The 26,656-nt window shown below is 50.6% G+C and overlaps 4 protein-coding genes across 4 annotated transcripts; 1 reads left to right on the top strand and 3 right to left on the bottom strand.

Moving 5' to 3' along the window:
- Positions 1–988: 988 nt before the first annotated feature.
- Positions 989–4,630, bottom strand: BBA_04690 (Na,H/K antiporter P-type ATPase; the record flags this gene model as incomplete). Its single annotated transcript, XM_008599787.1, has 6 exons — positions 989–1,607; positions 1,658–1,770; positions 1,822–2,310; positions 2,365–4,187; positions 4,281–4,354; positions 4,422–4,630. The coding sequence occupies 6 exons, from the start codon at positions 4,628–4,630 to the stop codon at positions 989–991; spliced, it is 3,327 nt and encodes a 1,108-aa protein (XP_008598009.1).
- Positions 4,631–6,913: 2,283 nt separating this feature from the next.
- BBA_04689 (uncharacterized protein) lies at positions 6,914–8,131 on the bottom strand (the record flags this gene model as incomplete). The annotated part of the gene is made up of 7 exons (XM_008599786.1): positions 6,914–7,008; positions 7,104–7,171; positions 7,490–7,510; positions 7,661–7,695; positions 7,757–7,816; positions 7,868–7,960; positions 8,030–8,131. The coding sequence occupies 7 exons, from the start codon at positions 8,129–8,131 to the stop codon at positions 6,914–6,916; spliced, it is 474 nt and encodes a 157-aa protein (XP_008598008.1).
- Positions 8,132–14,457: 6,326 nt separating this feature from the next.
- On the top strand, positions 14,458–16,001 carry BBA_04688 (glycosyl hydrolase family 76; the record flags this gene model as incomplete). Its single annotated transcript, XM_008599785.1, has 3 exons — positions 14,458–14,539; positions 14,604–14,708; positions 14,785–16,001. The coding sequence occupies 3 exons, from the start codon at positions 14,458–14,460 to the stop codon at positions 15,999–16,001; spliced, it is 1,404 nt and encodes a 467-aa protein (XP_008598007.1).
- A 642-nt stretch (positions 16,002–16,643) lies between these two features.
- BBA_04687 (nuclear migration protein) lies at positions 16,644–20,719 on the bottom strand (the record flags this gene model as incomplete). The annotated part of the gene is made up of 2 exons (XM_008599784.1): positions 16,644–17,677; positions 17,767–20,719. The coding sequence occupies 2 exons, from the start codon at positions 20,717–20,719 to the stop codon at positions 16,644–16,646; spliced, it is 3,987 nt and encodes a 1,328-aa protein (XP_008598006.1).
- Between the last annotated feature and the right edge of the window lie 5,937 nt (positions 20,720–26,656).

Below are 26,656 nucleotides of genomic sequence, written 5' to 3'. Positions count from 1 at the left end.
AAAGGGGAGAGATGGTGATGATGATGGGAAGGGGGAAAAGGGTTTGGGGCGACGAGGGTTTTTCATTCTGGGGCTTGTCTGCTTGGTAGCAATTTTTTGGTGCCGTGGTCTGGTCTCATGCTGGCGGTTTGGGCCAGAGGCGGCGCACAATAAAATGGGCAAAAGGTTCTTGTTGCCTCCGCCCGGGTCCTGGGAGCTGGGACACTCTACTCTGTCCCAGGCGGAGGCAGACGTGACGCTCGCTCACCAAAGAAAGATTTTGGTGGAGCCTCGCCCTTCCGAGAAAAGATGACTAAAAGGGGACTAGTGACGGCTTGGTATGCACTGAAAGGGGGACGGGTAGCTGCCAGGTAGTCACTACGCGTGATGCACGGTAGGGTACATAAGAGCACCTTACTGCTTGTACGTTATATCAAGTACTGTAGCAAGCCTCACCAGTACTAGATACTCTTTGTATCGTCGCAACCAATCACACTGGACTGTCTAATCCCTCCTCCCATGTTGAATAAATAAATGATTATCCTTCATTATTTATTCAGCCGCCTCGCAACGACGCAGCCGCCTATTGAGCCATTCCCCTATTCTAGTCTCCATTCTCCGTTTGCCACATTTTTGCTCGCATAGCGATTCATCTCCAGAGCTGTTCCACAGGATTTCGTCCAAGTTGCATCGAACAAAGTTAGCAAACAGCCTCCCAAAATGACCCCTCGACCCATGTTCTTTCATCGCGGAAACTACAATGATGCTTTTGCCACATGAACCCGTGGCACGTAGGCCCTCGCTTCCCCTACCTTGCCCTACATCATGCATCAGTCTGCTATACAGCCTACCAAGGGCGATTCTTCGTGACCACGTACTTTATTTTCCTCTACTCATTTCACAGGACATACAAACAAATGTAGATTGTGCACAGATTAAAATGTAAAACTACGATGAGCGACGCATATTCCTTTTCCCTATCTACGGCAGCTTGGACTAGCCTCCTGCTTTACCACGCAGCCTTGGCAATGATGCTGTTTGGGTGCTTGCGTACCAGAAACCGTCTCGCTTCATCGATAAAGATGATGTAAATGCCAAACGCAAATGGTAGGAACCAGTATTCCACCGGCACCGGCGCCGTGATGATAACGCGCTGGATTGCTGGTGGGTAGCACCACAAGAAAACCATGCTCAGCGCAAACAGGATCGCGGGAAATAGGTAGAGATTCTGTGTCGCCTTGTTAAACGCCGGCGGGTGCTGAAAGATGCTTAGCCGACGGCAGCGCACAGCCATTAGGTTGAACCACTGCATCACGACCAGATTGACAAAGTAAATGGAGGATGCCTCTGTGAGTCTGGCGTTGTAGTAGTCCTCGGTCACGTATGGCGGGATCTTGCCAAAGGCAAACCACAGGTCCTTGAAAGCGATGCCGTTCCGCTCTAGGTACCAGTAGGACATGGCGAACGAGGCTAGCGTCTCTGTCATGCCAATGATGCCGTACGCTTGAAATATGAGCTGCCAATTGACCAGGCGGTCCTTTTTTACGTTGCGGGGACGGCGGTGCAACACGTCGGCCTCTGGCTTTTCGTAGGACAGAATGGTGGCAGCCACGCAATCAGTGAAGCAGCTTTTAATTGGTCAGTAATGTATGACGGTAGACTGAGTATCATGACTGACCAGATGATAATCATCAGGAAAGAAGACAGAATCTGAGGTAGGCCAAATGCGACGTTTGTGATGACGGGCCAAAACTCAGAGAAGGAGCCGGCAGGAAGTAGATAGGCAATGACCTGCATCCGTTAGTTCAACCAACAGTGATAACAGCAATTCTCACACCAAACCTTTTTCAAATTGTCAAAAACGACACGGCCGTACTGCACGGCAATTACAATGGACGAAAACGAGTCCAACAGGACCATGTCCGCTGCCTCCATGGCAATGTCCGAGCCACTGCCCAGTGCAATGCCCACATCGGCCGCCTTGAGCGACGGCGCGTCGTTGACGCCGTCACCCGTCATGGCCACTACATTGTCCTTTTGGAATTCGCGCACTATACGCAGCTTCTGCTCTGGCGTGGTGCGCGCAAAGACAATCTCCTCGTATTCGGTGAGCGTGTTCCACTGGTAGTCGTTGAGCAGCGTGAGCTCACTGCCGCTGATGACGAGGGCACCTCGCGTGCCACTACCGTTACTCTTTTCTTCAGTATCCGTTGAGTCGGAGGTAGGGTCGGGGTTGCGCTCCAGGTGGCTGGCGCCGTCGACGTGAACGCATGTGACGATTCCGGCGTCGCGAGCAATGGCCAGCGCCGTCAGACTAAAGTCACCTGTAACCTAGAAGCAACCATTAGTGTATGCGGGCTGAAGGCTGATTTGAGTCAAGCTCACCATGGCAATTCTTATACCGGCTCCGCGAAGTGTAGACACGACATCCCGGATCTCGGGCCGGAGAGGATCGACAATAGCAACCAGGCCAACGAGGGCAAGACCAGACTTGGCCAATTCGGACATTTCCGTCTCATAAGCGCCGTCCTGAACAGCATTCTTTATGGAGCTGCCGCGAACAATCTTGCGGGCGAGGAGCAGACAACGCTTGCCCTGCGATGAGTATACCTGCTTAAGGTGCTCAAATGTGGCAAGAGCTCTTTGATCCATGGAGGCCACTTGGCCACTCGGTGTGAGGTACTCGGAGCAGCGGCCAATAAGTACATCAGGCGCACCCTTGATGGTGAGAAGAATATCGTCGTCGCCAAATTGAGAAGCGGCAGATGAGTGCATCGTATATGGAAGAGCCTCCTTGCGGCTGCAGGTAAACGTACGAATCATGAACTTGTTCTTGCTATTGAAAGCGAGATCAAACACCTTTTGCCAGCATCCCCTAAAGTAGCCCACATTACCATCAGCGATGGACTCGGAAAATCGCAGAATAGCCGTGTCTGTAGCGTCACCAAAGATGTTGCGCTGCGCCAAGGGGATATCTGCCTGTGATGCATCAAGCTCCGCGGCGTTGCAAAGAGCAGCGAGGGCTCCGAGTTGGCCAAAGGTAGAGCGCAGCGGAGAATCACCGCCTTTTTCATCCTTGACCAGCTGTTGCTGAAGTTCTTCGGTGCTGAGGTTGAGGCTGCCAATGGCGCAGTCAGTGAGAGACATTTTACCCTGCGTCAGAGTACCTGTCTTGTCGGAGCAGATGACGGACACGGAGCCGAGCGTCTCAACAGTCTTGAGCGACTTGCAGAGAACATCATTCTTCTTCATCAGATTGGCAGTGATGGTGAGACCGGCCGTGATGGCAATGGGGAGACCCTCGGGAATAAAGGCAACGGCGACACTGACGCAGCTGACAATCAGGGCGCTGACGGAGATGAAGCCAGGGTGATCTTTGCGAAGCCAAGCACCCCAAAGAACCAGGACAACGGTGATCATGGTGAGCATGATGCCGCAAATGAAGAGCACAAAGTACAAGACTTCTTTCTCCAGGGTCGTCATTTTTGTCTTGGGCTCATTTGTCAGGCTGGCGATGCGGCCGAAGACTGTCTTGTCGCCGGTTGCGACCACGATGCCCGTACTGGTACCAATGATGCAGTGCGTGCCCTGAAGACCAATATTGTGCGTCTCCAGGTAGTTTTCATCTGTAGAGTCGACGGTACCCGGCACAGGACGAGACTCGCCCGTCAAGACGGAGCGATCAAACTTGACATCGGAAGAGGTTTGAATAAGACGTAGGTCGGCCGGGAGCTTGTTACCTGCCTTGATGCGGACAACATCGCCAGGTACAAGCTCCTCAGCAGGCACGTGCACGAGTTTCCCGTCACGCATTACCTGCGACTGCTCCGGTAGCATGTCCTTGATTGAAGCCATGACACGGGACGTGGACCAGTCTTGGAACATGTTGAAGCTAGCTTGAAGAAAGAAGACGGCCAGCAGAACAATAGCGAGGGCAAGGTTGGCAAGTGCCGGGTTGGGCTCGCCGAGAGGCCTCCAGGACACAAAGACGAGGATGCTGCCGACGAGCAGGATACCGCCGAAACCCTTGAAGAAGTAGCCGAAAATTGTCATTGTGCGATTCGTCTTGGGCGGGGACGGAGCGTTGCGACCGTATTCAAGCTGGCGGCGCTCGACTTGCTCAGCCGATAGACCATCTTGGGGCGAGGTTGTGAGGCGCAATGAGACTTCTTGGGCGGCAATAATGTGCCATTCCAGGTCACCAAGATCTATTCAGAGGGTGAGCTTGGAGGTTTTTTTTTTTTTTTTTTTTGAGAAAAAAACTTGGGCGTGCGACCGTAGTTGTGCATGTGATGTTTTACCTTTGGCAGTGGCATCAGCGGCTCGGATGGCTTCGGCACGCTCTTTGCCTTTGGACTCTTCAATACCAAACGAACTGTTTTCCTTTAGGTATTAGCCAAGCAAGCAATTAAAAGAGTGATGAAAGGAGAATTGATGCTTACACAGTGCGATAATGAATTGGGAGAGTCACGGCTGGATCGACCTGCGCTCGGGAAATGCTGCGAATCGCCATGGAATCAGTGGAATTGGTGCGGCTTAGGCGAGGAGGGCGAGAGCGAGAGCGAGACCGCGGCCGCTGGCGACCTTGTTCCTCATCATGCCAGCGAACTCTTTCTGTGCCAGAGGCATCTGCACTCTTTTCGGCAGCCATGAGAATGCAATTCAGGACAAATGGAGAAAGATTGATGAATTAGGAAAAAGAAAAAGGGGCGAAGAGACAGTTGGACGTGTAAGTTTTTCACGAGGACAGCGGCCAGACCGGCGCAGCACTACTATGAAAACTTGGCCAATTCTACTTTGAATTCGGTATGCGAAGAGGGGAAGCCTTTTATACTCTACAGCAATCAATTTAAAAAAAAAAAGAGAGGATTCGTTCGAGGCCTTTGACCTGAATGCGCGCGCGGATTCTCTCAATTGGGGAAGACGAGAAGCTAACCCAATATTGCATGAGCTGAAGGCACAAAAGCAAAAAGCTTGAACTGGCATTTTGCGAGTCATATCAGCTGCAGCCTGCAGGAAAACAATAAAAGAAACCAGGCGAAAGAGGTGATTGTTCTGACGGGCGTGCGTGTGTGTGTGTGTGTGCGTGCCTGTGTCTACCGTCCACGGCATGGGGTGCTCAGCAATGCAGCAAAGGTTGGTTGAAGCATGGCTGACACCAGCGATCCAGATGCGGCATGATGCATAGCTTCACACCCAGAAAAAAAACAAAGGAGGGGGGGTGAAATCCAGAAGAAGAAGATGAAATGTGTGTGAAAGACATGAAGAATCAAAAGAAAGAAAAATTGCCTCATCAACACAGCCTCGTGAGCCGTTTAATCCCCGGTGGAGTGAGACGAAAAAAGATGGGTTCGACGACGGATAAGTGACCCGGGGGGAGGGCAAAAGCCACGAGGGAGGAGGAGAAGAGGCGGAGTGTCACGATCGGCAAGTGGAGAGGAAAGGGGGGGGGGGGGGTTTTGAATAAACTCCCTTCTTGTCGCGGGATAGCAAAGTAAAAGTATCGTGGACGAAGTTGATATAAGGTCTAGGTATGAGCGATATACAACCAAGAGACAGGGCTGATGTCGGGGCAGGACAAGCTTTTTAGTGCAGCATTTTAGCGTGGGAGTGCAGCCGGTTTAGGCAGTTTAGCTGCAACAAGGTAATAAAAAAACAGTTCCAGCTCTGCCACATTTCTCATCCTTGAATGGTCAATCGACGGGTGCATGTCAACTGGCGGCAGCCACATTGATTAGCGACGTCAGCGGCCCCCCCGAGGCCGGTCGTCTAGCGCTGTTATCTTGCTGCTCTTGCTGGCTCTCGGCCTGTTCTTCCGGCCGATGATAAACGGAAAGGGGTTCCAATTTTTTTTTTTTTTTCAGAGGGTTCGTGTCTCTTGTATGCATGTATGTCTCTGTTCATGCCTTGTTCGTCGGCTGAAGAAGAGCTTGCGAGACCAGTAACTAGTGGGAGTGTGCATCTTTTGCAAAGGGGGGTGGGTGCAGCCATCAGCATGGGGAAGTGGTGGGAGAGCGCGTACAGCTGTGGAAGCCCTGTTCATGGAAAAATCACTATATATATGGACAATGTACGAGAAAGAGAAAGCTCGAACCTGTGTTTGAAGCTGGAGAACCCTCTCCGGTTCAAGACCCATTGACCTCGTCTTGGCAGGGATGATGAGCGATATTGATTGCAGCGCCCGTCGTTCATGAGGGCTTGTGATGCCGACGCCTCGTCCTCACACTCTTTACAGCCAGAAAATGACGACGACTCACTAAAACTCATTGACACTGTATGTTAACCCCTCTGCAAATGCGCGGCGCCCGCGGGCCGCAAACGGACGCTTCTCGCAAAGAAGCAGCACTAGCTCTCACAGCCTGCTTGAGGCCTCCCTCGCAAGCTAGCTCGCTCGCTACATGCAAGCCGCTATTGAAGCGGCTGGACGGGCGCGCCACAGCGCTCTTATAATTCCCCGACTGACAGGAATCGAGGCTAGCACGTGTCCAAGGGACTACCTCGCATCCCCCCCCGGGACAGAAATTGCTTTTGTGTGCTGTGTGCTGTGTGGAAAAGTCACCACGGTTTCAGGGTGCTCGCAGTGGGCGATTTTGTTCCTGTCAAGGACGTTCATGGTCCCAAGACATACAGAAACGATTTGACCAAGATCAAAGAATATATATTACCTACACTACACTACAACTACTGTAGCTCGAGTAGTGCGCACTAGTTGGAGTGGCGCTATATTGTGCATGCTCCAGCAAGATTGACAGCGCCGTATATATGGTGTTGTTCTTGCAGGGAAAACCTTGCCGTCAGGAATCTTTTTTTTTTTTTGGACGGCTCCCAAGTAATCTATTAGCCCAACCAACAGCCTCTTTAATTTCTACGCCGTCACGTCCAAGTGCGTCGATAGTTATACGTCGCCGCTGTCGTCTCGTCAGAGAGGCCCTGACTAGTTAGCAGGTCCTGACGATGACGTTGACCGACTCGAGCGTACACTTTGATCCTGGATCTTGTCAGTCACAATTTTTGCGTGCCACACATAACCTAGCATGAGCATATTATAGCATAAAGGAATTAATCAATTTGAGCCTCACTCTGCCACGGCCTTCTGTGCGGCTTCATTTGCCGCTAGAACGAACCTTGTGCCAGCTGATCAATTCCTACGTCCCGTCGGCCAATCCCTACGTCGCTGCCACCGGTAGGCAGCCTATTGATCCCTGCGTCTACTCAGTCAATCTCTACGCCACGCCACTCGCAGATGCTACTAGGACAAATATAGTGGTAGGTAGGGAATTACTAGAAAATGGCGTACAATACTCAAGGAAGAGAGTAATAGGAGCCGTCACTCTGTCTTGGTTATTTTACGGCACTTATTAGTCTGATAGTAATCTTATTGGTGTTACTAATTTTAAGGATATAATCCCGCTTCTAGTCGGCCGAGCTTAAACTCTGTAGAGAACTCCATACAACGACTAGATGCCAACTTCCATCAATAGTCAGTACCAAACAAGCATTCGGAAAATACCTTCCAGTCAGGTTACCATCACTAAACGAGTAATCAGTTAGCTAGTGCCTTCATAGCTTTGATTGCCTTGATCAACTGCAAGTGTAGAGGGGGAGAATAACAAGCTTTCCTTCTAGCCAGCCTCTTTGCAAGGGTACTCATGATTTGTACTTGCCTGACATCCTACCATACTAATCATGATAGGTGGTGCTTATCTGATTATCTTTCTAAACTACACGATATGTTAGCTTTGTGTAGCTGATTTTGCATAGCAATTGGCAAGCATACGTCGGAGACGCATTGGTACTTCCTCTGGATTGGGGCCGTATTCGCGTCACAGAGGCATTTCTAAAATTGTTAGATGAGTTCTTCCTTATCAAGTGAGAATGGAACACGTACCCCTAGCTTGAAGTAATCCTGGCACCACGGATAGTCACTCCCAATGTTACTGCAGAACCACGAAGCTGTCGTTGTAAAAAGGTAGCAAACGACCTAGAAGCATTCATCAAGTCAATTGAGACATAAAACACGGTGAAGCTTAGTCAGAAAAGAGGTTCATACAGGCCCAACTTGTCTCGTCTCTAGGTTCTCATCTTCCACTAGAGTTGGACTCGCCGCAACTACTGTAGTGAGTAGTGGGAGGAGTGTAGTCGCAAACTTCATGTTGGTAGAGATTGTTTCGAATAGATTGTTTTTGAAGAGTAAGTAGTTGGTGATGTCAAGGATGTGTTGCTGAAGTTGGGAACAGTTTTGCGCGGCCTGTCCTGCCCTTTTATATTCAGAGCCAGCTAGGTCGCTGCTTGTTTGAGATTCTACAGTTCCGAGTTTAGACCTACTTCTCATAGCTATTCGATGAAGCTTCTCCCGTCTCTACAGAATTCAATCAGTGACATCCTTGTCTTACTGTCGTCTACAGCTAGTATCTACTGGTAAAAGCGCGTCCTACACACGTCTATTCAGCTTCCCTCCATAAGACATGATTTACTGTATGTTTGACTCCTTATATACTCTACTTTCGAGACAATTGGGCAGCATTTGCACAGCCATCACAGCTGCGAAGCCAATGAGAATAGTCACAAAGCATCTCCAAAAGGTTGGACAGCCGAGGTAAGGCAGGGCATACACACCGAGGCGGCGCATGTCCCAGCTACAGCCAATCATCAATGGCAAAAGTAGACGCACCCAGTCCTGTACCCACAGCTATAGTCTCTGATCTCTTTGGAATATTCATCTACTAGCATTTTAGGCTTAAGACCTTAAGCTCAGATGACTACGAAAACAACCAGATCATATATAAGAATCGCACGATTCTTACCTCATCGCCCTTGGCTGATACAGTCGATATATACATATATGTACATACACATATATATACATATTCTTTATAAGCTATTCTAGTAAAAAGGCCGGTTCTATACTTGTACGTCAACTGTCGGCGGGGAGCTTATTACCTGCCTTGATGTAGACAACATCGCCAGGCACGAGGCTACCATAGTTCATCTAGTGATTGTGTGGAATACTTGGTATATCATAATAACTCTTGGGTAACCCTCTCTCTATAGCTGTTGCGAGTATTGATAGGCTACAATCAGTCTTAAGCTGATCAGGTAGCCACTGAGCATAGCTCAGCCAGCCACATAGCACAGTCCAGCCAGCCACGTATCATTGCTAAGACGGGTTGTCTCTGATGGCTATTTCATATGGATTGAAACAATGATACAACTTGATATTTTTATATGTTTCACCTTTACAATACGCCAGTAATCGAGTATTATCCTTTGATGCTTCTATCTAGGATAAGAAGAGGTGGTATAAGCCGACCTTCAATAGCAAAGTATGCAGACAAAAGGCAGCCGAGTCAGATGAGAGATATCGTGTGGGGGGTTAACAAATCTTTAACTCAAATCATGCGTCTGTTGATGGTAAGTCGCGTGGCAGCGACTTTGACAGCCGTGAGTAGAGTTGGTAGATCCGCTGTAAGTCGTAGCCAAACCTGTGTTACGCTGTCATAATTTACTTTGAGATCGAATAGAAGAAGCGATAAGTAGATGTACGTGTACTCAGAATAAAAGCTAGAGCATATAGCATTAGTAGTAGGCCAATGTCCCTCGATCAGGCCATTTTTTCGCATTATGGCGACTGGGAATTGATGGAAATGCCGACCTGTCTTACAATACAAAGCGGGGTTAGTTAGGGCTTACCGTCTCTCGCCTTAGCTATCTTTCGCATTATATTGACTGGGAATTGCCGGGAATGCCGATCTGTCTTGCAACGCAAGGCGGGGTTAATCCATCTTTCGCATTATAGTGACTGGCGATTGACGGAAATGCCAATCTGTCTTCTTATGTTCTAGAAGTGCATACTTTTGACTCAAGTCGGTGTGACGGTGTGTTCAGCTGTCAAGAAGGTCTCTCCCAGCTCCGACGAACCGTCGACCAAAGCTGATTTGCTTTCATCACATTTGATCTGCGATAGGCTAGCTGTCAAAGCGAAATAGCGCCAGGCTTCGGATATCTGAAGAGCTTACCAACAGGTGAGGCACCCTCATCTTGTCATTGGAGCTCCTCGTTTGTGCCTGTTCCCTGATGATGCCCCTTGTGCGAACGTGCCCATTGCAAAGTCGCCTGCTCGAGAAAGCCAAAGAATAGCTAGCCTTGCACGTTGGGCCTGGGATAAAATGGCAAAGACAAGGAAAACGGCAGAGCCCGTAGCAACAGCAATCATAAATGATGGCAACGGCAGATTCTTAGCCAAGTCAGCTGCCCTGCAGACTGCAGGGCCAGCCGAGCGTTCTGAGAAAACTCAAGTGTGATTCATTCACCATTTAGCTGACACTTATTACAAGCCGACTTCATAATTGGTTGCGAAGGCAGCCGCTGCGTCCCATATTTCTGCCCAAGATCCATCTACGTACAAACCTTGCACACTTGGGCAAATAGAACCTTGAAAACGCACGTCTATCGTGAGGCATTTGATGACTTGTCATGTATCTCATCTCAGCCAAAAAGAAACCGCGAAATCGGACGCCGCCCCGAATTCGGATAGCAGGCCCGCTGTCCCAGTATTTCTGCCCAAGGTCTATCTACGCCCAGGCTACACCTTACACAATTACACCTTACACAATTAGGCAAAAAAGAAAACTGTGCAACGCAAGTCCATTGGTAGATCTTTGATGACTTATCATTTCTCTCATCTTTGCCAAAACGGGACCGTAAGATCCGGACGCCACCCCGATGTCAGATGGCAGGCCGCTGCGTCGCCAACTTACAAGTGTCGCTATAAAAGTAACGTTGTCGAGAGGTGCAAGAAAAATCGTACAATCAGGCGGGCTCATTTAGTAGCAATGCATTCTTACACACTGTAATCAGATCTCGTATCTAAATCATCACGCGTCTCATCAAAAAGAGATGGTTAAGCAAAGGTGTCTTCAAGGAGAAGCAATGTTTAACAATGTTCGCAAGGGTCTACTCTATGGTAAGCTGAGGCATCCGCAGTTAGGTCGATGCTCCCTTGCTCATAGCTCATTATTTAAGATGTCAACGAAGAAATACGGCACATGTAAGATGGGACGAGAAGGAACACAATTTAGCGGGCGGGCTTGCGATAACATGCGGCGAGGACCAATAAGCCTGCAGGGTCATTCCAGACTACTCGCTGTGGTGCGTAAGTGTTACACTTACGAGGTAACTCTCTCTAGGAAAAAGTAAACTCTGCCTGATGTGATACATGGTAGCCTTGTAGGTACGTCGCTCTTCCTTAGCGGTATCAGCCTGGGATACGATACTTACCTACCTCACTTAGTAGTGCTTATGGTTGAAACTAAATATAATCGCAGAACATGGCGTTCGAAGCTTTATAACTCGAATTACTTGGTTCAATTATCTTCCAGCTCAGGTCAGTAATCCCGACCAATTACTTGCCGCGCCGCCCGTAATTTTCCCGGTCATGTCGGCAGACGCGGCTTTTTTCGCCTACCAGTCAGTACTATTATGCCTCGACGAGTCTGCCCAAGAAGACTTTGGGATAATGGGAAAACGGTGCCGTGGCTGCTTACAGCACCCACACGTTCGCGCTGTCTCAGTGTCACCAAGAGCCAAGATACAACGCATGAAACATGATCAAATATGTAGCTTGGATCGTCGCTTTGGGGGGGTATTTCAGCTACCTCAAAGTCGAGATTGTCGCAAGTCGCAATTACCTGTCATGTGTATTATAAAGCACACGAGACAGTGTGATTCTACCTTTGTGCGCGGTATAAAAAAAGTAAGACCAAGTCTCGCGCCGTCGGTACTACTTCCTCGGTGACCGGCGGCATTGTGACTGTGACTGCGACCCTTACCTTGACAGCATATGCATGTAGGCAAGCCCAACCATGAGCACCAAAAGTACCATTCTGGAGAGCTAGCAACCGAAACAGGTGCGAGAGGGGTGAGGGGGGGGGGGGACCCTTACAGCAGTAGAGCTGAGACTGACATTAGTACATCATTTCAGCATGTTCAAAGCATAGCAATGTCTCGAATGTTCCAGTATCGAGTACACGCCGGATATAGTAGTACTGCAGAAGAGAGCGTCTAGCCGAGGACACATGGAAGCAAAGAATATGTCTCTGTACGGAGTAGTGCGCCAAGGCTCATCGGGTTGCAGATGATGGAGCAAGGGGTCTCATTTGCGATAAGTGCTTCCTTGAGCATGTGACTATTCCCTCGCAAGCTTTGTCTAGCAAGCCTATAAGTGAGTGAGAGTTTGGCTGCCAGACTATAAACTCGTTTGTGCGCCGTCAGGGTCGTCTTGGCCTTTCAGTTCGCTACCTGTCCTTTATTTCGTCATTGTCCCCTCATTTTGCTTGGTCTTCAGCGCTCTCTTTACTTTCACTACTCTCACTCGATACTCCGTCTTGGTCATCCTCTTCCATTTTACGAGTGTCGTTTGTTCTAGTCAATAAGAGCAGAAGGGCCAGGCGCGGGCCGGAGAATGACCAAAAGATTTCCGGAGTTGTCGATTTTTCTCGTAGTGCGTATCCATATTCGAGTTGCTCGCTCGGGGTTTACGAATCGATTGATGACGCGGAAAATGTTTTTTTTTTATCGTCAGACCCGGCATGTGCAGCGGGAAATTGCAAACAATTTCAAGAAGCGTGGCTGGAGATCTATTCACTACCTGATGGCATAGGTGCGCGCTGTGCTAGCGAGCGACCTTGTCAACATTGGCGGCACCCGTGAAAGTGTCGCCGAAGCTTCTAAATAAGCACCTACGTGAGTTGGCTCCACGCTAGTGAAAGCGAGTAAGCAGTAGATATTTAATTGAACCGGACATGGACTCTCTTGGCTTCGTTGATGGAGGCGCAACCCCGCATCCTGGATTAAGAAGCTTGTTTTTATGCATAGTCAAGACCGGCTTTCGCAAATCTCCACTTGCACAAGCTCGTGGTGCAAGCATATGCACAGAGTTTAAACGCATGACGAGAAAATTTGGCAACAATGAGGGTGAACCTGAATTAAACCCTGTCGAGCAAATTGACGGAGAGCCGCAACTACTTTTATGCAGATGACGACTTTATAAGCAAGCTATTAGTTACACAGTGAGACCTGTGCCAAGGGGGAAAGGCTAGCAAAATGAAAGGCGCGAGGAGATTAAGTGGAAGCTAATGATGATGGGTGTCGTATGTCAAGCCCATCAGGAGCTTTGGTGGCAATGTTGGATTTGATGCGGAAAATGCTCGAGTTTCACCCTAAGTAGTGGCATAATGATCGACCAGGTCGCCAGCGTCCGAGTGCATGGTAGAACTAGGCACGACCCGATTTTAAGCGTTGACGATGACGGTACGCATGACTGTCAATAGCTGTAGGTGAAGGACGCTGAGAGACATGATCAACTACCGAGTCCATTAGCTATGCCAGAATGGATTGGTAAAAAATATCGTCGTCAATACCGAATTCAACAACGTGTAATCTCACATTTTAATCTGTTACACTAGGATTTGGTACACGTCTTCTGCTGTCTTGCAGACCACATGAATATAGGTAGTCGCATCAAAATTGGCAGTATCCTAACTCGTACCTTGATTTTGCTCCGTTGGTACACATACCAGTATGGTGAGATTATGTCACCTAATAACACCACCTATCTAATAAAAAAAAAATTCTAGATTCTTGGCGTCCAAAAGATACGTCTATTCAAGGGGGCTTTAGCCAAGCATCTGCGGACACACAATGTAATCACAGCGCCGACCCTCTTTATTATAGCTAAGGAGGTCGCTGTAGTTTAAGATGGTTAGCGCCCCATGTCCCAAGGGGCGGGCTGCTTGTGGGGTTCTCTTGATCAAGTATCAGTGCAATCTTGGACAAGACCGTTGAATAAAAGTCCATCTCCTCGGCGCGGAAAACCCTCCCATTCTATAGATCTAAGACGCTCATATATTGAATCGCGGTGGTCCGAGTTTCTTCGTTTTCTTGATATTACCTTGCCCTGTTCTTCGCCAATCCCCTTGTTCGGGTGTTACGCGTCATGTGGCGCAGCGAGATCCATGGCGCGGGTAGCAACCCTTTGAGAGTATCACCCACCTTCACCACCGCGGCCAATTTAAGCCGCACCGAGTCTTGGCACTTTATTCATCTATTTTTGTCTCTTCTTTTTGCGGGAGGAAGAGGGGAGAGGGGGGAGAGGGGGGCAAAGGAGGTCAACAATCCTTTCGGAAATTCGGCCCACACGGCTGAGGCCGTTGCTGTCCTGCTGTCGCGTGAGGCAAACAGAAACCAAACCGTTGTTAGGTCTTGATGCCCACCATGTCCGCCTGGCTAATCCTCTCCCGCCAAACAGTGCTGGCGATTCTCAAAAACCCCGATACCTTTTTCCTTTTTTTGACTTGTCGCAGCGTCGTTTTTGTTTCACTTTCTTTCGAACCTTGATTCTCCGTCACCAAACGATTCTCGACAGAACCTTCTTTCCCCAAAGCCAATGTGCTCCGGCTGCGCCGGTCGACTCTACCCAGAATGAGGGCCTTGGCAGTCAGCGTCCTGTCTCTGCTGCTGGCAGCACCCATCAAAGCTTTAGAAATAGACCTTTCGAGTAAATGTACGTTGTTGCGCCCATCCCATGTTCCCATCTGCCCTTTCAGCTACTGACCTCGAGACAACAGCATCAATCAAGGATGCAGCCAGCACGATAGCCTACGGTCTCGTCAAGTACTACAATGGAAACCTCACGGGCGGTATCCCCGGTCTACTCCCGGGTTCTTATTACTGTAAACATGACCAACAAAACTATTCAAACCGGCTTTTTCATTCTCCGTTTTCCTAACATTTCGTCTCTTTTTTTAGGGTGGGAGGCAGGCGGCATGTTTGGCCACCTCATCGACTACTGGTACTACACTGGCGACGCTACATACAACGACATTGTCATGCAGGGCATGATGCACCAGATAAATGCCCCCGCTGGCGATTACCTCCCGCGCAACCAGTCCAACGCCATGGGAAACGACGATCAGGGCTTCTGGGCCGTCACCAGCATGATGGCCACCGAGGCCGCCTTTCCGAACCCGCCCTCGGACACCCCGCAGTGGCTCGCCGGCGCGCAGGCCGTCTTCAACGAATACGTCATTCGCTGGCAAGAGGAAAACGGGCTCTGCGGCGGCGGCCTGCGCTGGCAGGTCTATTCCTTTTTAAAGGGCTACGACTACAAGAATAGCATCGCCAACGGCTGCTTCTTCAACGTGGCCGCTCGTCTTGCGCGCTTCACCCGAAACGATACGTATGCCGAATGGGCGACCAAAATCTACGAGTGGCAAGAGGGCATCGGGCTGATTGGCAAGAATTATGAAGTGTATGATGGGTATAACGTCTTTGACGATACAAAGACGTGCGGCCACCTGCATGATGTCCAATTCAGCTATAATGCGGGCATCTGGCTCGCTGGTACCGCGGCCATGTACGATTATACCAAAAAGGACATTTGGAGAACCCACGTCGACGGCCTGCTCAACTTCACCAAGGGCATGTTCATCTCGCAAGAGGGCGGCCACCTCTGGGAGCCCCCCTGTGAAAAGACGGCCCGCGGCTGCGACCAGAATCAGGTCAGCTTCAAAGGCTACGTCATCCGCTTCCTCGCCTTCACCGCGCAGATGGCGCCCTGGACCGCGGACGGCATCAAAACCATTCTGCAGCAGGCCGCCAAGGACGCCGCCGCCGCGTGCATCGGCCCGCGCAACGAAAAGTACCAGGGCGCTGACGGGACCGCCTGCGGCTTCACCTGGCTCGAGGGCAAAAAGTACGACGGCCTGGCTGGCGTGGGCCCGCAGATGAATGCGCTCGCTGCGGTGTTTTACAACTTGCTCGAGGATGCGAAGCCGCCGGCGACGAGCGAGGATCGCGGTACATCAAAGGGCAATCCAAACGCGGGAAGCAACGTGGCGCAGCCGCTGCCGGAGCCGAGGAAGCTCGTCACGGCGGATAGGGCTGGTGCTGCAATCCTGACCATGTTGGTTGCGGCGGGCATTGTTGGGGGAAGTCTCTTTTTGATGAGCAATCTTTTTGATTGATTTTTTTATTGTTTATTCATTCTTGTCAATCTTTTTCTTTACAACTCTTCTTGTGTATACATACTACTGGCCCGTCAAGCTGTTGCAATCTTTTTTTTTTCTTTTCCTTCTTCATTCTATTCTGGACATTTATTCTAGACACATCAGCTAAATCAAGGCGTTTCAAAGCTGTTCATTTACATTTATCCGAGAGCACATGTTTCCATTGCTCGCAATATTTTCATCGCAGTGTTGCAACTTGACATTGTCCACCATCCTTACGAGCGACACTTGGCATGCAGTATACACAAGTCGGATTCTATTGAAAGCTATATAGTAATTGCTATTCTTCGAAACTTGCAAGATGAATGAGATAGGAAATGAGTGGCAGTGGCAATATGCCAGAAAAAGAGGAGGAAAAAAAAAAAAAAGAAACACCACGCCAGTTGATTGAATAGAAGATGCTGTTGTAAGCTGACCACCAAATGTCCATTGGCATATATCGTCCATGTCCAAGTCCCATGATATAAAAACATTTCAACAAGAATAAAAATAATAAAAAGGAAACAAGAAAAAAAAAGCGCAGTGCTGTCCTGTAAATGCCGGTGCAATACTGTTTGTCGTAGCCTCTGGCTTTGCTATGTGCGTATCTACAAGAGACGCTCAAAAATCCTTGAAAGGATTAAAAGGGTCGTCTCGAAAGTATTCCTCCTCGCCGGCTGTCCGGCTACCTCCGTAAAAGTCATCGTAGCCACGGCGGCCATCGCCATTGCGTGTGTGGCTCCAAAAGTCACGATTGCGGCTGCGACTGCGGCTGTGGCGTCTGCGGTGCTCTTTGCTGCGTCGGCGGGCCAAGTGGCGAGACTCATCCTGCTCAGAGCCTTGTGCTGCCTGTGAGCCTGCCAACGGGCTGATAAAGGCCTCCATGCGAACTGTTCCAATGGCATCAAAAAAGTTACTCGGCCTGCTTGACGCTTCCGATGCTCGTTGAGAGCCGCCCCACGTGGTGTTACTTGAGGCCTGTGACTGGAACATGTCCGAAGAGGCAGGAGTGTTGGTCGAAGTGCTGTGGCCATTGTCTTGGGAGCTGTTAAGAGGCCCAGAGAAGCCTCGAAACGAGAGCGGCGGGGGAACGTGCTGTTGCCCACCCGTGTTGCTTCGCTTGCGGCCATGCGAAGATGTCTGAGACCGCTCATTGTAGCGCTGGATCATCGGAGGCTCGGCCATGTCATGCGAGGCTTCTCGTTGATGGCTGACGGATGCTGTTCCAGTGGATGGTGGAGGGCGAAAGCTTGATACCTCACCCATACGAGAAGGAGGGTTGCTGGGGAGGCTGGGCACGCTCGGAGGACCAGTACGGCTGCCAATGGCAGTCTTATTCTTGGCCAGGCGAATTGAGTCTCGGATCCCAGGACGACGCATCTTGGTCTGCGCAACTTCAAAGTCAGGGACTGGCCGTTGATGTGGCTGCTTGGCTATTTGAGGCTGCGGTGCCGACAGGTTCTCCGGCACAGCTTGTGACGAGTGTGCAAGGAATGAGAGGGCTGTGAGCCAAAGATAATGGCGCTCTGATGAGCTGGCGGTAAACTTTAGAGCGCGCTGAGGGGTAAGAATGAGAATTGAGCGATTAAAAATAGTTGAGACTCCTTTGGGGACAGGATTATCGTCTTTGACGTCAAGGACAGATTGGATGGTAACTACCGCACAAAAGGTTAGCCTATGATGCCAAACAACCAAACGAGCAAGCACTGGGTAATTTCAAGAATAAGGAGCAGGAGGAGCTTACGCTTGCGCCCTGTCTTTCCCATCAACGCGCTGCCGGAAGAAGGCTGCTTGCTGCTCCATAGGATAGACCTTTCATACGGAGCGAGCCAAACCCATCGCTTGTGGCGGTCATTGCCTGTGTCGTCCTTGCCAGTGGCATCTGGCACACTGAAGGACTTGCGACGGCGAACATATTTGAACATCCACTCGCCGACCATGGTCTGCGCGATGGCGTCGACAACGCCAGTCGCTTGGGGGCCACCGTGGGAGGCGCGCGAGGGTTCTGTGTTGAGCGTGTTATCGGTGTTGGCGGAGAGCTCATGACGGTGACGTCTGTAAGAGGAGCTACTAGGTTCCTTGCCTCGGGGGGTTGTGATGTCATTGCGCGGCAAGGGAGGCAAACCCGGACTCTCGGGAGCCTCTGTCGATATGGACAAAGGTGGTGGTGATCGGCTGCCGTGTCTGCGGTATCTATGGTTGCGCGGCATCGCGGTGGCTGATCGAACCCTGCGCACACTGCTGCCATAGTAACTGCCGCGGCTGCTGCCTCTGCGGTAAGAGCTCTCAGCTCTAGTAGGGCTGCAGTCCTCGCTTGGCGAATTCATGAAAGAAGATGACAAGCGTTTGGAGCTATCGCGAAGCGGTATTGGGAACGGAGGATTGCCGCCGTCGGGCAGACTTGGGGTTCGAGACCTAGTCTGATGGCTAGCAATGGAGCCTTGGATCATGGCATGCTTGCGTATGTCACTCGAACGACTGGACCCAGTTCCAGGAGCGGCAGACCTCTCGAGGGGCTTGCTGAGCTTGCGCCTATGAGTACGATTACCGACATCCATATCCGATCGACCGGCTTCGTAAACATCGGTACCATACAACTTGGCGGAGCCACCGACGGCACCTTTCATGGCCATTTGCTCGAAAGAAGCTGTGGCTGCGCCGAAAGAGTTCCGCTTGCTAGGACGACTCGCGTTCGAGTAAGGTCGCGGGGCTGAAAGAGCAGTTCGGTACTCGGAGTCACTGACGTCAGCTTCTCCAAACTCTTCCGCCTCATCAGAACTTTGCGATTCAAAATCTCCAGAATGTCGACCATGGCGTCGTCGAGCTCTTAACTTGGTGCTCTCCGCATCTTCATCGCGAATATACGTATCCAAATTGTCTTCTTCATCTCCATTCATCGAGACAGGCGACGATTGCAATTCCGGCAGAGCCTTGCTACCCGGACGACGGGGATTACGTGGCGGCAGATTGCCGGGAACCGGCGTAAAGGTCTTTTCGCGGTCAACGCCATCTTTACTGGGAGAAGTCGGCCGAGAAGAGATGGCGGAAGGCTGGAGGTGTGGTGGCAGATTAGCCAGTCTCTTGTCGACCTGAATGCCCTCAGTCTGTACGGCAGCTTCCGCCATTGGCACATCATAAGAGATGTTGACTTGACAGCCAAAGTTCTTCATATAAGGCGGCAACATGGGCGATCTAGGCGTAGTTGGTCGGCTGGTGGGAGGCTGTACACTGATGCTCGGAATGGTCATAGCAGGCAAAGGGGGAGTCATAGGAGGCACAAGATTGAGAGTAGGCATCTCCAGCTCCTTCTCTGTCTGCGTCGCTGATGACACCATGATCGAATCAACTTTCTCGGGCGGGGGCGTGACTGGCTCAAAATCCATCTTGGGCGTTCTAGGCGGGCTTAGCGGTGTTTCAATAGTTTGTGCAGCGGCAGAAACCATCGCTCGCTGGTGAAGGTCCTCAACGGCAATGGGCTTGCCCGGCAAAGCGCCAGGCTGGACTCGCTTGCGACGCTGATTGGCCTCGATCTCATTGACGATTCGGCTGACGTTGTCCGCCTCTAGCCTGCGAGTGGGTTCCACCTTGGGTGAGGGTGGAGGCGAGAATTGAACACCAGTGTCCGTGTAAGTCGTCGATGGCGCGATGGGGGTAGATGGCTGCTCTTCGTCTTCGCCTTGTAGGATTCCAAGTACATTGGGATTGAAGAAGAGGCGTGACCTGGGTCGCCCCACCCTTTCGAGGCTTAGATCTCTGCGATGCATTCTGCCAATCGGTGCTGCTTCGCGACTGGTTGTGCGCTTGTGCCGGGGGCTTGAAAAGACGCTTTCGGTGGCCGCAGCATCGCTATCGTCGTCATCAAGGTTGAGTTCATCCGCCAAGGATGCTCCGAGACCGTTGGCTGCCCCAGGGCTGTTGAGTAGCGAGTAGCGGAGGCTCCCGGTTATGCTCATGGTGCGAATGCTGGCGCCGTCGTTGTCTTTTTGTGTGTCTTCGGGCTCCCCTTCTATCTCCTCGCCATTCGCTTGAACAGTTTGATAAGCTGCTACTTCATCGAGAATCGTCTTGAGTCGGGTTTCGGTGATGTGAAGTTTACGCTCAAACTTGCGTCTCTCATCTTCCCATTCATCCTTTTCCTTGGCCCACTGCTCATGCACGCGCTGAGAATCTTCTTCAAGGCTGCGAATCTTCTTTTGAGCAGCATCATGTCGTTTCTTAGACTCTGCGATGGATTCGACAGCATCATCCCGTTCACGAGCAAGTTCTCCTAGAGCGGAAGACGTACCGCCCTCGAGTAGGGAGAGTTGACGCTTCAGAGATCGATTCTCCTTGCCGGTAGTAGCGTAATTTGCCTGTAGTGACTCATTTTCCTCCCTTGTAGAAAAGAGAGAGGTCTCTAGACTTTCAATGAGCTTCGTCTTGTCCTCCTGGTCCCTGCGCAAAGTGAGAATTTCGGAAACGAGATTGGCATGAAGAGTTGGTGTAAATCGACGCGGGTCCAAAATACTAATGGATTCGTCCATGGCAATGTCGCGCGAAGATCGTTTCACGCTCTTGTCTGCGGTTGAAGGAGAAATGGATCTATTAGGCGGCGTCTTGGATCTTTTTCGAGATTTGACGGATTTCGAAGACGACCTACGGGTCGCGTGAGCCGTGAGCCCGCCCGCCTGCTCGTTTTCCGTCTCCCACTCGGCCATCGTGACAAGTGAGCGAAGAGGAGAGCCACCGAAGTCAAAGGGGCAGAAAGCCTCAGATACAAGACCCCTCCTTTTCTTCGCCTCTCGACCTGTCTGATGCTGCTGTAGCTTTGGGAGGCAAGACAATCAGCGGGGCTCCAGCTGGGCTGGTAGGTCCGCGAGCCACGAAGATCCCTGCAAGTCGGGCTGGCAATAGCGGGTTGGTCGGCTGAGTATGTACCAGTGACTGAGCTGCATTAGCGCATTTGACATGGGAGGGCGAAACCACACAGAAAAAAGCAATATTTCGTTTGGGGCAGGGCCGGGGCGGGTAAGACCAACTTACAATTGTCAATGAAATGAGCTGTCGTGGCGCACCGTCCAAGTGGTGCACAAGAAAAAAACCGGTGTCTTTAGCACTCTGCACTCGTCAAGGAGGTTAGAACTGGAGCGTAGAATCGTTAGCAGATTGGGACGCAATTAATTTCAGCAAGGCACAATAACGTTCATGCATGGCTGAAAGTACTTGCAGGCACGCACCTGTTGACTCAGACAAAAAAAAAGCCGATGGAGAAGTCTCAGAATCTCGGTTCGGTGCTTGAGCGATAGGGGGTGTCGTTGGCGAAGAGAGCGTACATATGATGTTCAGAACACGGTGCGATAAAAGACAGAATAGGAATCAAGAAAAGTGTAGGAATGCGCCGAAAGAATATCGAGATTGCGCGCGCAAAGAAACGTTATGCAAAAGACTGATATTTGTGACGGCGGCCGGCGCAGTGGTATTCGGGTATCATGGATTGAGGTGGCGCGAGCAGTAGCCGTGAGGTTTCGGTGCGGGAGCAGAGCGATTGAACGATTGGAGGATATTCGAGTCCCGATCAAGAGAGCACCATTCTGAAGCACTGGATGCGAGCGTCAGTTGAAAGGGCTCGCAAGTCGAGACAGTACGACGAGGAAAAAATTGGCGGTGGTGGTGGAGGTGATGGTTTGCCCGGGACTCACAACAGGACGGCCGACGATGCAAAAGCGAAGCATCCCGCAAGAGGAAAAAGAAACAAAATTAGTTCCGACGCCCGCTTCTAATCCAACAGGGCGACGGTCCACGGTACAAAACAAAAGGGAAAAGAAGAGAAAGGAAAGGGAAGGCAGGAGTTTGGCGAAATTTGGGCCGAGCTAGGCGTTTGGCACTGGTGGTCTGCGGGAGGCTAGATGGAGCAGGCAGTGACAGGTTGGGGAACGAGCAACTTGCAGCAAGGGGCACCTAATTATTATTCACGAAATACGGAGTACCAGACCATTACCTAGTAGACGCAAATCATTACTGCCTTGCAAAGTAGCAAGGATCTACTTTTTACCGCGTTGAAGATTTGTTCTCTTTGCAGCAGGAGCCGTCTTGGTGCCTGTCTACTCCGCGTTAGGAGGCCAATACACATTCTTGTTCCTGTTCCCCGTGGTGGCGGCCGCTTCTTGCTGCAGCCACAGCCAGCTTTGCAATGCCATCAATCCGTCTTCTGGACGCCCTTGACCCGTGAAAAGGACGTGCCCATGGTTGTTATCTTAATCTTGCAGGGATCGACTCCAAAATCGCCTGCTGTTGCAGCGCCTTCTCCACCGAGTCGTCCCAGGATTCACGCCCACTGCTTCCGCAACCCCAGCATGGCGCGCATGGTTTATAACTTATCGGTTCGTGTGCAGGTTCCGGCTTGGTATCCGTACAGATTAGTTAATAACTGACTACTCTATTGGTAGCAAAAAACGAAAAGGACGCATAGCCACCAGACGCACCGCGGCCCAGTCTAGGCAACTAGACTGCAGCAAACCCTGCTTTGCTTCGTAGCGTTGCGATACTGACGAGCATAGCCTGTGAGGCCATTACTCAGTAATACTTACTGGTACATGCTCCCTGATTACGAAGACTCCTTTTCATCTCCCATCTGAGCATGGTTCATGACAGCCAACCGCTGTGCCCTGCAGGCTAACCAGGGTCCAGTGCCACTAGCTCCTGGTCAAACGGGCCGCTGCTACAAGGATCTTGTGATGACCAAGTTGCAGCGCCTTGAATATAAGGTACCCAACTTCCAATTAGCACTGAAGGCCAGTTGCAACTTGCGCGTATTCGATACTATACGGCTATTATGCTGTATGTATTTACCCGGCCCAGCCTGTCGGAACACATCCGCCCCCTCATCACAATCACTTTCGCTGATGACACCCACCCCCTTTGCATTGCCAATTTACTTGTTCCCTGCCCGGCCGCTGAGCTTACCCAGATCACTTGCCCACGAGAGCACAAACAACAATAATGCCGGCCATAGCATGGCCCGCGTGTCGTTCATGGCACGCGCATACTTGCATCTCACGGACGATGAACCACGCCAAAATCTGGAGATGCTCAAGCGGAATAGCGAATGCTCAACTTGATTGTGAAGTCTGACAATCGCGTCATCAAGGACGACAACATTGGTCCGCCGACGCTCAATACGAATTACGGCGCCCGCTCGTCCCAGGCAAACTTTGTTGGTCAACTAGTATTCGATCTCGTTGCGCGCCCGTGTCAGCGGTGTCTGCCGACAATAATCATAAGACGAAAAACGGCATCCCCCCCCCGATAATTACAAGTGTCATTCGAATTAGGCACATTTGCCGACGGAGTAGCCTTCCTCACTTGGTCGTGATCCTTGTACTGTTCTTCACAAATTGCGCATGCAAGGCCAATCACACTGCCCCTTGCCCAAGACCCATGCGGTCAGGAACCTTCCTCCTTAGTCCTACCAGTACGGATTACAGAGCGGGGGAATTCCAGTGGGCCAAGATAATCGTTGGTCCATTCACTCGATTTTATGTAGGCTTTTTTTTTTCTGGGTAGGACAAGCAAGCACACAAGCACAAGACTATCGGAGGCAAAACCTATATGCAGGGGGCGGGAGAAAACTCAGACGTCATGTCTTGCTAATGCAGCCTGGATCGAGCAATGCCGGATACCATGCTGATGCATTTCAACGAGGAAAGAGAACTCCAACTTGTCACCAGTATGCAGCATCAAGCAGGAATTCAACGACCAGCGATGGGGCCGAAGAACTATTCAAGAATCAGCCAGAATACAGGCGACGAGAAGCAACCCTCCGCAAGACCAAGTGGGCATTTAATTTGGGTCGAGCCACACCAACGCTTGGTTCCCTTTTCTGTCCTCGGGCTAGGGACCGGGCCGGTGCTCGGGCAAAGCAAATCTTTTCACTGTTTTAGAGCGGGACAAAAGGAAGGCGATGGAGATGGATGGGGATGGGGAACTTCCCACCAACACATGGTGTGGCGCCATCTCACAGTCCTTGTCCATTTCCAGCTTGTTTCAAATGTCAAAAATAACAAGAGACAGCGTGCCCAGGGCTGTCCGTATCTAGAAGGCCTCTATGTCGCTCACTGCGGCAGGGGTCAATAGGAACCCAACGTGAGTGCATTGATTGACGATTCTCTCGATACCTGGCGGCACGCAGGATGGGGGCCCGAGAACATGGCATAATCAATTTTTATCAGTAGCCTTGGCCGGTGCAAAGGAAAAAAAAGGGCAATGCCCACAAGCAACATCGACTTTGTTGTTTCTCCCGCAGATCGACAAGCCATGAGGTGCTTCAATTGGTCTTAGCGCAAGCCACACAGGTGGAGGTCAACCCACCATTTTGCCAAATTGACAATGAAAATGAACTCGTCGCCAAACCGTGGCGGACGCTTGGCTGACCGACGATGGGCGCTGTGGCATAGCCAGAGTCGAGCCACTTCCAGGAATATGGCATGGCAGGCTGACGACGGCTCAAGGCAGATACAATCTGATGTGCCTGATGCTTGGCAGTTGCTAGGTACTTGCAAATTATGCTCCCGAGGAATCAACAATTGGCCACCGCCTCTTCTTTGAAAAGCCACTTACTTGGATGCACAAAGACACACGGACTGCCTTCCGGCCGAAATGTAGCCTTTTGGGGGCCCCAGTGTCCCGAGCAGGTGGCCAATTTTCCTCTGTGCTTTTTTCTAGCGACACGTTGTTTGATTGGTCCTCGGCGGCCATTACTTGCATTTACTGCACGGCATTATACTGGACGGCTGTCAATGGCACTGTAGCATTGCATTCCTTGCTTTCTCATCATCCTTTCTTTTTCATTAGAGTCGTGCAAGCCACGTGCAAGAGTGTCACTGACCAAGTCTATCGAGTCGCTAGTCAGCACGTATTACCTGATGTGCGAAAAGACGCGAGCGTTGCCATGCTGTGCAAGCGCCGTCAAGCACCGTAGCTATCTGTGCAGCGATCAACACCAATCTCGGTTGCTTGGTCTGTTCTCGCTTCCCCGGACGCCGATGCACGATGAAACGGCAGGGACATGGGCTCTCATCAGCCGCCGGTTTATCATGGCTTGAGAGGCAGGGCCCAAAGTCCTTGATAATTTCATGCATCTTCGCCACGCGATAACGACATTCAAACATGTCGAAAACGTCACTCGAAAAGTGGCGGTTTCGAATGCGTCTTTTTTCTTCACATGGTTTCATCTCGTTTGTTGAGATGAATCGGGGCAACCTTTTCTTGCCAACCCCGCGCGCTGGCCCAATGACCTTGCTCGTCTGTCTCAGCAACTGCCGAGCAAAAGGAAACGGCTCTGCAGGGGCGCACATGTCCAAGCCTTGGGCCAGGTCATGAGTGAGTGGTCTTGCTGCGTGGATACCCAAGCTCGTTCCTATTTTTGTTCATTCTTAATGTCTCTGGCTGAGAGCTGGTGATGATGATGCAACTTCCGGATCGAGGCCCAACGCAGTCATCAGGAGTTGATAATGCGCGCGGTCTGCGGACCTCTGAAAGTGCAGCAGTGAGTTGCCACGATGGTAATTCTCTAGCTGATTCACATTATTAGTAGCTAAGATTTGTGCTCGGACACTTATGCGCATGAAAATGTAGAGTGCGCCAACTGTCACAGCGCGCCCCGCGCGACTCGTCGCATCCATTGGGCTCACAGGTTGGGTGAGCACAGCCAGTAACTAAATACTTTGGCTGAAAAATGACAGCCGACGCTCAGACAATGAATTTTAGATCCTCCGCAGATAGATAGAGTACTGCAGGTCTCGTGCAACCTATAACCTTGTTTGCATTGTTTATCTTCTTTATGCTGTGCCATTCATTATTCGCGTTTTTCGCGTTTTCCCAATGTGTCGGCGGCGCAGACATCCATGGCATTGAATACAAGTGACCACCCAATCTATTCTTCATGCATCCAAGCATTACGTGTTTGCAAAGTGGTCCTTGGCCTGTCATGGCTAATTCACGTTTATTAAGGATGTTCCATCTTGTTTTGGAGTGCGACAGATGGACGCCTTTCAGCCATGCAGTGTACCCATTTCTCTGTTTTGTTTCCTTTTTTTTCCCGAAAAGCCCCTGCTCTTGTTATTACCAAAGCCAGCCAGTGTGGCGTTGAATCTCGTAATCAATGATAGGTGCCATAACTTGGTGTGTCTTGCAGTAGCCAACTTTTAAATCTCGGCAGTTAGCTAGGTAGTGTTACACGGCCTACCCTATGGGTGCTGATGGGTGCTGTTGAAGCAACATACTACGTATAGCAGGTCAGATGTTGAAACAAAATGGTAGGTCAGATGTCCAAAGCACATGGTAGGTCAGACAAGCGCTTCTAATAAGGCATACCAAAGATCCAAGGCATACCAAAGGTCCCCGGCATGCAAAGGACCCAAGACTACAAGCTATCAAATTATCTGGCTTATTTCAGGCTTTTTCTTTAGCAAGTAGCTTTTTCGTAGCTTTCTTTCCAACCTCGACATGGCTTCTTTCCTCAAGATCATCGGGGCTATCAAATTCTAGCACCTCGTTTTCACCGTTCATCCCTCTTCTCTGACTGTATATATCCCTCAGGTAAAAATTCCTCTATAAGTGGTCTTTTTTCTTATTTATGAGCGACGTTTGAAATAGTC

This window comes from Beauveria bassiana (genome assembly GCF_000280675.1).
Source record: "Beauveria bassiana ARSEF 2860 unplaced genomic scaffold BBA_S00011, whole genome shotgun sequence".
Taxonomy (NCBI): Eukaryota; Fungi; Ascomycota; class Sordariomycetes; order Hypocreales; family Cordycipitaceae; genus Beauveria; species Beauveria bassiana.
Note: the sequence above shows the minus strand (reverse complement) of the source record. Positions and strands in the feature narration are given on the sequence as shown.